General features: G+C 40.1%; 1 protein-coding gene across 8 annotated transcripts in view; it reads right to left on the bottom strand.

The window, feature by feature from the left end:
- SCUBE3 (signal peptide, CUB domain and EGF like domain containing 3) overlaps positions 1 to 13,855 on the bottom strand; it is a 139,969-nt gene that overhangs the window by 55,648 nt on the left and 70,466 nt on the right. For 4 of the 8 annotated variants that reach the window (XR_006416138.1, XM_044444741.1, XM_044444756.1 and 1 more), the window contains 2 exons: positions 13,284 to 13,409; positions 12,350 to 12,466 (listed from right to left, as the gene is read on the bottom strand). Coding sequence is in view for 7 of the 8 variants with exons in the window: in XM_044444741.1 (XP_044300676.1) it covers positions 12,350 to 12,466; positions 13,284 to 13,409 (243 nt within the window). In the remaining variant the exon portion in view is untranslated. Of the gene's footprint in view, positions 1 to 489; positions 538 to 12,349; positions 12,467 to 13,283; positions 13,410 to 13,855 lie in introns of all 8 variants that reach the window. The other 4 variants (XM_044444775.1, XM_044444778.1, XM_044444749.1 and 1 more) reach the window with 2 other exon arrangements.

Here is a 13,855-nt window from a genome sequence, read left to right as displayed (position 1 = left end):
AGTCTGGATGACTGCTTTAGAGATCCCACAATATAGAAACAAATTATAGAACACACACTGCCCCTTTCCCCTAAAAGCAGGTGATTATATTTCAAGCAAAAGAACAAGCTATTAACAGAAGCAAAGCAGGCAGTCATTTGTAGCCCAACATTCCATAACATGTTCTGTTCCTTCAGGGACAATTCTGTTAGCCTATGACTCGTTCTCCACCATTCAGGCAGCTCCAAGCCTATCCACTCTTTTCTGGTAGGTGGGACCATGCAGATTACAAGGGCAATATAAGGATCTAGAAGTGGCAGAGGTGGGGCAGGTTAGATAGTTAGTAAGCACCAATGCTGCTTTTAATGGCCTTTCTGCCCTATCATCTACCATGTAAGGTGAGGCATGCAGTTAGTATGACAGCTCAGGCCCCTGTGCCCAGTTATATTCCGAAGACAAAATGCGCTACAGTTAAAACTCCTTATAGAGATAGAGAACAAAAATATTTACCATTAGAAAACGTCTGGGGGGTAACGTGCTGCTGGAGGTGCCTCTCCCCTGTTTAACATTATAAAAAAGTGGTTTAGAAACAGTATCCAGCAAGGAGTTTGGCTTTTAAAAAATGTAAATATTCCCAATGCACAGATGAGTCACAAATTTGCAGTGATCCCTTCCCCTCTCCCCCCACAATTCTGGCTAAAATCATATCATTTGCCCAGCTGATCAATTTGTAATCATTTCTTTTTTGTTGACCAACCGTTATGTCCTTTCTGTCCATTAGCATAATTCTGACTTCACTAGAAATGAATTTGTGGGTATTCAGGGAATAGGCTGAGAATAAAAAGGACAAGGAAGAAAAGAAAGCAAATTAGTACTTAACTTAATTAGTACTTAAACCGTTTTCTCAAGGTAGGTGTAAAATAAGCTTTAAAAGTGTTTATCATAGAAAACAGAACAAAGGAGAGCTATATGGGAGCATGCACATAAAGCAACCTGACTGTTCAACAACAAGAAAAATAGCGGAAAGTAAAGCTTCAGCTAGCTATGAATAAAGTATGTGCTTCAAGAGAACAAATGACAGCATATGGGAGCCCAAAGCTACAGAGTATCTTCTTATTTGTGTTTCATTTGGAAACTTATTTATCTGAAACATTTTACATCACTCTGTAGTCAAAAGAGGCTCCTAAGAACAGCTTGCACAGATCAGTAGTAAGACAATCCCAGCTGTCAGGCTTACAATATAAAAAACAATACAAAAGAAAAAGGGATGGGGAGGGAGGAGGAAAAAGCAATTTCAGGCACTAGTTCTTGGTTATAAATTTCTTTTAACAGGTGTAGGCCTGTGTAGATCTGACTACTCCAGCCAATTATAAGAGCCTACATGGCATTTCAAAGTGGTTAATAGCCCAAGCTTGTGGATGGTTACCCAGAAGAACATTTGGCGAGCTGAATTCAATGATACTATTTCCAAGTAGGTGTGGATTGTAACCTAATGAACGTTGCAGGGTGTGAGTTTAATAGAGCCCAGCTAATTGCTAAGGTATTCCCCATTTCTTAGGCTAAAATGCCTTTCTCATGATAAGCAAAATTTGATTTGGAACCCTGCTGATATTAGTGGTTTAAGACCTGATGCACACAGTTCATGTCTTCATATGTATGGATGGTATCACATATCTATATCCCAGCAAAAATACAAATTTGCTTCCTTGAAAATGTACCTCCTGCAAGAACTGCATGTTCCAGATAATTGGACTGGTAGCTTAACTGATAACTCTCAGACAGCCACATCATGATCTACATTGGACAATGGTATACTATACAAATAGTCAAAGCTTTTCTTGAGGTTTTGATTCAGATCCTGCCATTGCAAAATGGCACTGCAAAACACTTTTTAAGCAACACCATATAAAAAGTGGTTTGCCGATCTGAAGCCAGGAAGTGTTGCTGTAGAAACTAAGGAAAGATGCTATGCTATGCACCCATGTATGAAGTTCAACCAAATCATCCAGAAATACTAGCAAACCAAAACCCTGTTTCTGGACATTATTGACCAGACAGATCTTGAGTTTGCTCAGTGGCAGTAAAGCAATTTCCAAACATGTCAGTTCAGATTAACCATTGTGATTAAGGATTGGCTGAAATGGACTCTGAGCAGTGCAAAGCAAGATGCTTTTCTCCAAAAACAATAATAAATAGATTTCTAGCCTGGACTTCTGGCCTATTCCCTGGACCTTCCTAAGGAATGAACCTGTGTCCAGGTCTCAGGTTCTGTTCTCTTCCTTAAAGAAAATGGAGTGAGGTTTGCAAAAGGAACAGGATGACCTGGAACCATCTGCTATTCCTCTGACATCTCAGAGTTGACCCGCATTAATGCCTTGCACTTGTAAAGGATACAGAGAAACAGCTAATTGGACAAACCTAAACCAAAGCTCAATAAGCTGGCAGCACAAGAGAGCATGCAAACTGGGCAGTGTACACCAAGCATGTGGAACAAATTATCCCAGAGGGAGTGAGAGAGAGTCATAGCGTCTGAGTGCTGGCTTGTTAGGTCTAATGAGAACCAAATCCCAGAGTCAGGCAAGAGTGTGGAGAAAAGACAGATGCACCCTGAAAATGAAAAAGAGACTTAATTGACAGAGATAGTCCATTCCACTATTGATTGCTCCTGGAGTCAAACCACCATTCCGAGCACAGTTTGCTGTGAAGAGTAATTCCATCTCTTGTTCTCATCAAACAAATTTGGGAAAATTAGCTTTGCTCACTCCACAGGGCATTCGGGCCAGTGAGTTGGGTGTTATCTACTTTCTTCCGCAACAGAGAATGTTTTCTATATGGTCAGCATGGCCAGTCCCAGATAATTATGTTTCTTTTTCTTTTTCAGATGTACACCAAACAGTCCCCCACCCTGTTATTCTCAACACCACTCACACTAGTATTCTGGCCATGGCACACTCAGTGACCTTGCTCAAAACCTCACAGGGAGGAGACGGTTGAATCCATTGCTCTCGTGCTTTCTGTAAGGCATTCAAGACCAATCAAGATTTTTGCACCAACTGTTTTTATGCTGAGGATTAGGCAGGTGCCTTAGAAAGACAGAAAACAGAGCAGAACATAGGAGGTGACTCCCCAGGGCTCGACTATCCAGCAAGCACATGGCAAGAAAGCAAGGCATGGAGTAGGGGCCAGTTAAACACAGCTGGGCTATGGCCATGGCTCCCCTGAAAGTCCTTATAGGCTTGCCAGGTCAGGGAAAACCAGTGGCGGTCACAGTTGGTGGATTCAGGAAAATAGCAGATTATAGAACAGCCTTCTCAACTTAGTACCCTCCAGGTGGATTGGACTACAGGACCCATAATCTTCCAGCCAATTCCTGGAGTTATAGTACAACTCAGTCTGGAGAGTCACTGGTTGGGGAATGGTGGTTGCAAAACCTCCCATCCTGAAATCCTAGAAAGGTCACCACAGAAGGCAGGACAATGCCCCTCCAAAAGCTCCCAGAGTCTAGTCCTGTTCGCTGCTGCCATGTTTACTGTAAAATCACAGCCTGAGAAGAACAGGATTACTAAGGGGCCCAAGTCTATCTTTGCTACAAATTTCAGCTCAGTTGGGTTAGAATACATGGAAAATTGGCCAGTTACTTGACAATACAGCAAAGTAGTAAATAAGCTGCCTATTAACTCTGCCCTCTGGAGCCAGATTCTGAGTTCCATTTACTCTGCTCTTAGAAATCAGCCCATGTATGGGAAGATGAGAGGCTTTGCAAAAAGTTAGTCTATCCATAAACAAAATATAGTTTGCTTCAGAGACCAGTCAAACAATACAATTTGAAGTCCACTGTCTATTATATTTATGAAGCTCAAGAGGATTAGGAATCCCATCAGCAGCACTTTCTCATCACATATGGCCAATATCTGCTCAGAAAGTTATTGCATATCCAAAATCTGGAAATTAAAGAGCCAGCTTAGTTGAGAAGCTCTCAGGCAATTTCATATTACAGATTCTATTAGTACAGAACATTGTACAATAGGAAGCTTATCTTCCTGCAATCTCCAGTCACATCCATATTTTAGACCTGTAGTATGCTCTAGGCAACCTTAAGGCCTACTAGTGCATGTATTATTATGTTCTTTACTCGCAGTGGATCAACCACATTATTTATCTATTTCTATACTGCCCCAATACGCGCTGAAGCTATCTGGGTGGTTCACAGTAATTCACAGTTAACTCCCAAACAAATTATGCAAAGGAATTGTGGAGTCCTTGGTAGTTTGCTATGATGACCTTGCACAGCACTTTGAAGATAGTCTTTCAGACTTTATAAGTATGATTTCTGCCAATGAGCTATGAATACTTTACTGAAATGTCTGTTCGATCTTCCAAAATTGCAGTTTTGTCCATGCAATTTTCAAGCCTTTCTCTACAGTTGCAGGGGTTTATTTTTGAATTAAGGTTTACTTATTTCAGCATTTTTTTCAGAATGCTGAATTCTGCAACTAGACACTAAATTCTGCACTTATGAAGTGCTATCACAACCAAAGTGTGCAATATACACACATAGGTTCATTTTTCTCATTCTGTTGCCATGTTTATTAGGCTAGTCATCTACAAAATCATTGTGCAGTACTTTATTTGCTAATCTTTTTAAATAGCAGATAAATAACTGATAGTTAAAAGTTAACTGCACTCTCTTCTCCAGCCTTTGATCTTGCGGACAAGGCAATCTTCATTAGGACTGACTTGGCTATATAAGAGGAATGTTATTCATTATCTTGGTTTTTAAAAGCAGCATTAAAAAGCAGGGTGAGGGAATGAAAAGCACCGATCATAGCCTAATGAAACTGTCATTCAGGAAAGCTGATTGCACTTCCTGCCATGGTGTGATCTGAAGGGGACCTGTATTGGGCGACCAGTTTGGAGCAGCTCTTCAAACACACCGCATTCAATTTCAAAGTGCTCAGCCAAGGGAGTGGGTTTGCATTTGCTTTGCTGGAAACTTTATTCCCTGTGAAATGATGAAATATTTCAGCGGAAATGAAGGATGAGGGGGCGGGGGAAGGTGAGGATGGCTGTTTGCTAAGACCTAGCTATAAAACAAAAAAGGGCAGTTATAAATATCTAAACAGGTATCTTACCCTCTCGCCTAGCTATAAATCTGTCCCTTGGGCTTCCCCACTGGGAGGGTGGGATTAGATGCCTGGTAATAACCCTTGACTGCACAATCCAACAGTGTTTTCCAAGCAGAGTAGTCAAAAGCAGAAAGTACCATGCCGTATATATGAATGGGATGCTTCAGACTTCACTGCTCCCCTTCCCATTCACACAGCTGGCAGGGACAAATGAAGGACAAGCTCAAGGCTGTGTGTTTTGCAAGACCAGCTTCTCATTTTTAGGGCAGCAATGTCCCAGGAGATGGGGGTCTTGCCTTTTCAATGGATTCTTTGATGTGTCCAAAAAAGTTCCAAAATAAAATCAGACCTTGGTACAACAGTTGGCTATTTTCTGTCTGAAGCACTGAATACTTTTTTAAGCTACCCACCCTGAGAAGAGATCACTATAAACAACCAAACCTGGACATTTCTGACCCAGTCTTTCCTACTCTGGAAATTATTTACTCAACCCTTTTCTTGCCCTATATTCTGGGTGATTCCAGCTATAACAAAAAAAGCTAGAGAACAGGAATATTCCTGTCCTACATAGTGCCCAAAGATCCACTGGCAGAATTCTGGAAAACTATGGTTTTCCACTATATGACCAAGCCACTGTGAGTCTTGGGATCATGCACATCCCTCTTATCATTCCAGCTCTTTCACATAACAATGAAAATCAGTAATTTTTTGACCTCAATTTTAAACAAATCCCATCTCATCATGATATCCAAACTTGGGTAAATGTGGTTATTTAAACTATGATTAGTGAGAATGAACCAGGCTCAAACTATGATGTCAAACTGAGGCTTTAAACCTCAGTTTCCCAAGTTCAGGCAATCACAAAGAACTGTTGTTAGTTTAAAACTGGATATGAAACTCTCTGATTTTCTCCTCTAACTTGGAAGGGAAGACTGGGAGAAGCATTCCATAATCCTAAGTCTCATTGTAATAAGGAACAAGTAAGAGAAAGAAATGAAGTTCATCTTATAGGACATTGTGGTAGAAGCAAGAGATAAGAACCTATGAAAAGACATGTTGGATCAGACCAAGGGTCTATCCAATCAAGCATTCTGTTAACATAGTGACCAACCAGTTGCCTGTATGAAACCTACAAATAGCATACAAGTATAACAACACACTCCTGCTCAAGTTCCTCAGGAACTGGTACACAAGGAATACTGTCTCCAATACTGGAAGTAGCATACAGCAAATAATTTGTCATTTTCTGCAAGGACTACATTTGTACTACCATTCTTTTGCGGTACTATGGCAAAGAATTTGAGCTGTTTCTAGACAAAGGGCTCCTAGCACTACCAATCTGAAGGCCTAGTGCAGCTGTTCCATCTTTTCTTCCTTAAACATTCCTTCCATTAAGAAATAAGACAAAAGAAGTGATGGGAACACATGGAAGGTTGTAAGCTGAAGTTGTCACCATCTGGACCCCGACACTGTAATGTCTATGAATTAGATAGGGCAATGGCTTCATAAAAGCCTTGACTACCAGCATCCTTGGCAGCCAAACTTTTGATTTTCAAGTTAATTTCTATAAAGGTCAGGAAATATAGGATATAGTTTCAAAGTACTCAAAACCTTTCACATACACTTTCAGTAATCTTTACTATAATTCTGTACTACCACAGCTAGAATTGTCGTCCACCAAGTCTACAGCAGAGGAAAGTTTTAACCAGGGTGTTTCTGATTCACTGCTCTTAGACTCTGCATTATCAAAATGCATATGAACCAAAGCAAGGAGTTGTGTCACTCATACATCAGGGATTAGATCATATATACTATTCCAGTAGGTCCATGGCTATCATATGATCTTATTCTACAGAGTTGATAAATGATTTTTTAATTATTGTGAATGGATTTTGTTTATTTCTTTAAAAATCCTTTTGTAGTAACAAAAAATAACCTAGTTAAAAGAACTCTAAATTTAATGAAAACATTTTTGAGCTTACACTTATAAATTCTTAAATTTGAAACATTATGACCATTTATCAGGCAAAGAAATGTTTCTGTAAACAGAAGTGTTCTGAGCTTAGGAACAACTCAAAACTCATGTACTTGTTATTGTGGACTTCCTCCTGCAATCAAGTGCTACCATCCAGGATATGTCTTCTTGTATCACCCCATGTCATCACTGAGCCCATATGGATGTGTTCTCCCCCACATGCAGGAAAATGTATTTTGTTCAGTAACTACCAACCCTTGCTTCTGAAGAGTTCTGTTAATTAGTTACAACTAATATTATCATTTATATCCCACCTTTCTTCCTCTTCAAGGAACCCAAGGGGGACAAACCAAGTTTTTCTCCTACTCATTTCATTCTCACAAGAACAGCAGTGTGTGGTAGGTTAGGCTGAGACTACGACTGGCCCAAAGTTACCCAGTGAACTCCAGGGCTCAGTGACAACTAGAATTCAGATCTTCTGAGTTCTTATCCAGCACTCTTAACCACTACAACCACACTGGCGCTCAGCTATGGGATGGCTCAGTCTATTTTCAGTCAGTATTAAGTTCTGTTTGTGTTCATTCCTAACTTTTTTTATCCCATTTTTGTCCCAATTTCTATAGCACAAAAAGCATGTGGACTACATAGCCAAAGTATTTATTCTCACAGATTGTACAATGGCTCTATTTAGTTGCAATCCAATATGGTTTAACTGTTTTAGTACCCTGTTACTATGCCTGTTGATTCTTGAAATATATGAATTTCAAAATAGGAAAATTGATTTAAATGGTGGGATCTTTTGATGGTAATTTGAATCTTCTTTTTGGGGACAAATACTATTGAAAATGTTACTTTAAAAAACCAATTATTTTGAAGTAATACAAAACTCAGAAATAAACCTCTTTGTAGCCTCTTTGGATCAATGTCCTTGGTAAGTGTGAGCTGCATTTTGTCATCAGACACCTTGCAGGGCATTGCTCAGGTAAGGCTTCTCAGCCTGAACTCCCAGAATTGTCCAAGTCCAACTTTTAAAAAATGTGTTCATCTGGGGCACAAAGGGAAAAATGGTGACAAACCACTGACTGCTCCGCAAATGTGTTGCGTTGGGTACTGTGAAGGGGGCTGTTATTTGCGGTTAATAACTCAGAAAGCAACCTCCAAGAAGGAGGCAAGGGACAAAAAGCTGTGGTGGTGAAAAAGAGACTGTGATTACAGCAGCAGACACTGAACCAGTTACAGGTAGTGGCCTGAGCGAGCTCAGCATGGACAGCAAGGGGTTTTGCTGCCCTTGCTAAGCAGCTTGTTGTTGTTACATTTCCATACTGCCTATAGCTGAAGCTCTCTGGGTGGTTTACAAAAGGTTTAAAAACAACAAATAAAATATCTGCTGCTAACTGCTTCCCTAGACTTACAACGGGGTCAGATGACACATTTAACCAAGTGTGGGTCCAACAGCTTTTAAAACAAGTCATGGATTGTCAGGGTGGCTTGCTACCCCCACACAAGCCATGCTGCAGTCTGGAGTTACATGACATGACACCCCACTGAGATTTGTCACCCACCATGGATTGTTGTGTGATGTGAAAGGAGTACAGTAATTGCTGCTTGGGTTCTGGAAAAATATAATTGGTCCAGCAGAAATACAAATAGAAGAAAGAAAGGTTAATCAGTCAGATCACATATGTGTGAATGACCTCTGTCTCATGACCAAAGAAAATCCAAGCATATTGTATAAAGTAATAGACACTTGCATTTGAAGAAATCTACATCAAGTTGCATTCCCTCCCTCCCATGTTTGAAGTAATACACAAAACAATGTTTAAGCACAGTATTACTTGGCAAGAAAGGAAGAGGTGACTCAGAGGCAAGGCTTGAAGATGTAAAAATTATGTTTTAGAATCCACTTGGGGAAATGTATAGGCTAATCATTATTCTATATAAGCATGGGGCTTGGTCCCTACTCAGCATCAGCCTTTTCAGCTGTACACTTAAGCACATTACTTGGAACTTCAATCATGATCAGCGAGACTTATTTCCAAGCATATCTGCTTAAAATCCAGGTGCCAATGCTTCTTGACCACAATTCCCCATACATAATATTTTAAAAAACAATTCCAAATGGATGATTTGGGAAGACAAACTGTTAAGATACTCATCTAATTCAGCTAATATGCATATCCTAATTGGGGTTGGGAAGCAATATTTGCAAGGACTGCTGATGAGCAACATCCCATGGGATGTTAAATCAAAGGGCCCTTCCACAGTAACTAGTGATAGGGTCTAGATAGGGTTGGCATTATCTAAAAGACTGAAAGAATGCAATCATTTTGTGCAGGATACATTCTGAGAAACTAAGTAGATGTATTCAAAATCTAATATTTGAGCTGCAATAAGTGCATGTTAATGTAGTAAAAAGAGAAATATTTACACTAATTTGTGATGATCACTTCCTACAGAGAAATTAAATAAATATGCTGTCATGCTGCATAAGCATTTGAAACCAGTAAAGTTTCTCTTTTTCTCTGAAGTTCTTGTATTCCAGAACTAGTCAAATAATAGAATTTCCTTTCAATCTGACAATTGTTTTCAGTCCTGATAATACCAATTTCTCAGTTATAACAGGTTGCAGTTTTCTAGTACTAACTCATCCAACCCTTCCTGAGAGGATCAGAGGAAAACAGAGACAAGCAAAACAGTATCCATCTTTATTTATGCATCAGATTCCTTCATTCAAAATATTTGAAATCCTGTAATTTCCATGTGCTGATTATGCATAGCAATATACATGAGAACAAGCAAAGAATATATTACCAACCATTAAATTAAATAATGAAATATTATATTAAATGCAGATTGTCAAATATGAATATGATAAACTCCCAAATCATTTTATTGATTGGTAGGAATATATTAACAGTAATAAAACATGTATTTTAAAGGAGTATGCACATATGCAACTCTGCTAATACTGAAATACACAATCCCAGAGTTCCAGAAGGCACAACTTCTTGCATTTTTCTAAGAAACAACTCTTTACTTATATGAAATTTAAGATCAAGGTAGAACTGAATGGCAGATCAACTACTAAATTTCATTCCTGTCATCTGGATGGTGTGTGTGTGCGGGGGGGGGGGTGGCCATGTCTTTATATTTTTAACAGCACCAGGGTGGTCTGGCGCCTTGGGAATTCAAGAGTTCTAAAGCTGTGAGCACCCAAGCCTCAAATGCCCCCTTTCAGGGCCTTCTCTCAACTACTGCTGCAGGAGCACCACTGGTATCACTTTTCTGCAGGTGGACTGAAACTAGTAGGATGGAGAAGCTGCCACAATGTGAAGGCTAGTGGAGAGTCCTCTCCAGCAAGCTAGCTCCAGGGAGTAGAATTGTACTCTTCATTGTGAGATCACATATTGCATGAACTCTGAACATATTCAGCTGACTCTTGCAGTGTCTACCAACTGAAGCTGAAGCTATCTTTGTTACACAACCAGAACAATTTCAAAATGTATTGAACAGAACCTGATATCCCTAATATTAAGTAATCACATTTTTACTGGTGAAACAATAATGTCCAAAAAGGAAGGACTGATCCCCCATCTCAATCTGTTTGGCCTACTTAGGAAGTCTGGGCCTCATAGCTTAGCAGGAATGATTTCCAGGAATTTCTTTACACTTAGCTTCTGCACAGTGTTGTTCATCTATCCCACTGATACCCTCTCAGTGCAAATAGACATGACAGGGTAAGATCCTATCATGCTGTACTTCCCGAGATTAAGATTGTAATTGTAAACCCTACTGACCAAAGACTGAGTCCTGGTGAACTAAAACAGGTTTATTTCTGAGCAGATCTACACAAGACTGTGCTGTAATAGTAACTGAAAGAATCACTGAATCCACTTAGGACCACAGTCCTGGGTGGGTAAACCCTTCCTCTCCCTTCACATACTTTTGCATCATGTAAGCTGGTTCAGTCCCACAGAGGAAGAATAGATGCATGCATTCTGCATGTATGGTGTCTTGCTTACGGCAAACACCACCTGGAGGGAGGAGATTTTCAATGAAAAAATTCCAAGAGGGGATACACCTCTTCCCCCAGCACTACAGGCACAGTCAAATTCTGACGTCAAGCTGTTAAAAGCAGTAGAAAATCTGATCAGTGATCTACAGTCATCAGATCCAGTTTGGTCTTCAAAGAAGAATGCTCTTTGAAATAAAATTGCGAGTTTTTAACAATAAAATGTGGATGAAATGTGTATATTTATTTTAATATAAAATTTGCATACAATTAATATGATTTAAGAGTCAGAAAAAGAACTCCTGAAATTTAAGAATAGATCAGCAATGAGTCTAGTCACTAAAAGAAGTTACAGGATCAGCCTCACCCAATATGTGAAAGTTTGTGTGTCTCAAATACAGGAATCTGTTAGGAAAGCTTTGGGTATCAGAGGTCTGTGCTTTGAGCCAAGCCCAACATGGCTGCAATCTCAAAGCTGCTCATCCAGTTATGTTACATATTTGTGTAAGTCACGTGCGCTCCTCACCACTACCCCACAACAAAAAGATAGTTGCTACTTCAATCAGAAATGACCTCAGTTGTTCTGTATTTCACACGAGATCACCAATCCTGTTGTATTTAACACTCCCTTGGTCAGGTGAAGCCTTCTGTGGCCAATATCCTGTCTTTGTGGGAAGGTACCATTTCTGAAGGTACCATTTCCTTCAAGTGTACTTGACTGTAAGCAATACAGAGCAACTAAATCTTTAGCTACAATAAAGAATCATCCTACAGCTTAATGGATTCTCTTCCAACATGAATAATGAAGAATAGAAGTCATCTGCTCCATTACCCCAGGTAGGCCTGACTGTGGCATGCAGCAGAATAAAGCAACTTATTTCAGGCAACACCAGTTGCAGCTGTAGGTTTGGTGATGTGTATTTTTATGCCTAGCACGCTGAACATTTTTAACTGCTACAATTGTCCTCTCTTTTTGCTCCCTGCACAGTGGCTTTTGGAGCACACAAAGCAATTAGATATTACACCAGTATATGTTATTTATCTTGACCATAAGTTATAAACAGTATTCCTTCAAGGAGGTAAAAATCAAGCTCTCATAAATGATAAAGGCAGAAGCTTTATTCACCAAATGTTTTATAAGTATTTCACTCTATTCCTCATCAGGTGTGTGCATGCATATGCACAAGCGAACAGCCACATGTGTGTGCATGCACAAACACACTTTAAACCAAGACCTGAACTACAGCTTTCACCTACCTATGCATGTCTTCCCATCAGAGTGTAGCACAAATTTCACATGACAGCCACATTTTGGCCCTTGATCTGTATCATCACAAGTGTGCTGGCACCCTCCGTTCCCATAGTTGCAGGTCACTGCAAGGGGCAAGAAAACATGTAAACAGTGGGGAAGCTCCTAAATTGTGTCATCAGTTACAAGTTGAATGCAAACTGTCATGACAATCAAGTTTCACCAAAACTGTTTATGCACTCCAAGATCTTTCATCAAATTGTCTTGAGGCTTAGCAGGTTTAGACTGTTACAGCAAAAACAACAAGACTCTTATGCTACTTTAAAGCAGGGGTAGGCAACATGCATCCCACGAACCCCATGCAACCTTCCCAGGGCAATTTTAGTGCATGCACCCTCCCCTGCTGTTGTATTTGTTCTGGTGGCAAGCAGAATTATGTTTCCAGAAGCTTCCTGGGAAGCATTCTGGAATGAACTCCCTCTTCAAGGGCAGTCAGGCACATTCAAGTGCCGGATGCAAGCTCAGTCAACTTACATAAATTGTCTCTTACATCATCAAGTGCAAGACAAGCAAAGGATAACCAGCCATGCACAAGAACTACACTGTTTATGAGTCCATTTAAAAGTGCTCTGAGAAAGTGCAATTAATATAAACGAGCTCATACCCCTGGAAAGGCCTCAAAACAAAAATCAGTCAGGTTGCAGTAGAGCCCACATTTCCATCTCTACACATTCTAACTTGACTCAGAAATCACCAGGAAGATGCATCAAAGTCTTCCCAGACTACTGATTGACCAGTTTGAATTATCCTTCTTGGGAACTGGCCAGCCTTGTATCATGATTGTGACTTTCTTTTACTTCTTCAGAAGGCTGGCAAAGAGTGAAGGTGTGGGCCTCATTCTGCCCCTGACTGACATCTATGAATCCCAAGGCAACGACTTACACTTGCAGTCTCGTTGATTCTTCGTGAGCTCAAAGCCAGGTCGGCATTCACAAGCAATGCCACCCTTTGGGGTCTCTCGGCAGATGTGGGCACAACCATGGTTCTTGTTCATGCAGTTCATTCCTTCTAAAAGAGAAAAGAAGCAACATGAAAGCTATCCATAAGACACCAAGGCAAGGAAGAAAAAGCTCCATGTATATATTTTAACAGTAAAAGGCATGTGTAGATAGTAACATCCGGAACTCCCAGGGCCTAAGTAGGAGTACAGGAGGTATTCTGCAAAAAGGCAAGTATCTTTTCTTATTCACTGCATGATCAGCAGTTCAGATTGTATCAGCCCCATACAAATCCCAGTAATAGTCTCTGGCATGTAGGTAAGACAGGCTGAAGCTCCCTGACATGACTAGTCTGCAAGGGTTGGAATTACTGAAATAACACATCAAATCCCCTTCACAGGAGTTGTCCATGATGTTTCACAGTTAAGTGTAAGAAAGCCTTCGCTAAAGGAGGACCACTCTCTGCAACCATGGTTAGCAATGAGCATTTCTGCAGAAAGTACACTAAAAGTGCAA

The sequence above is a fragment of the Varanus komodoensis genome, unplaced genomic scaffold, assembly GCF_004798865.1.
Source record: "Varanus komodoensis strain SLA01 unplaced genomic scaffold, ASM479886v1 scaffold1, whole genome shotgun sequence".
Lineage (NCBI taxonomy): Eukaryota > Metazoa > Chordata > Lepidosauria > Squamata > Varanidae > Varanus > Varanus komodoensis.
This window is presented reverse-complemented; position numbering and strand designations above follow the sequence as displayed.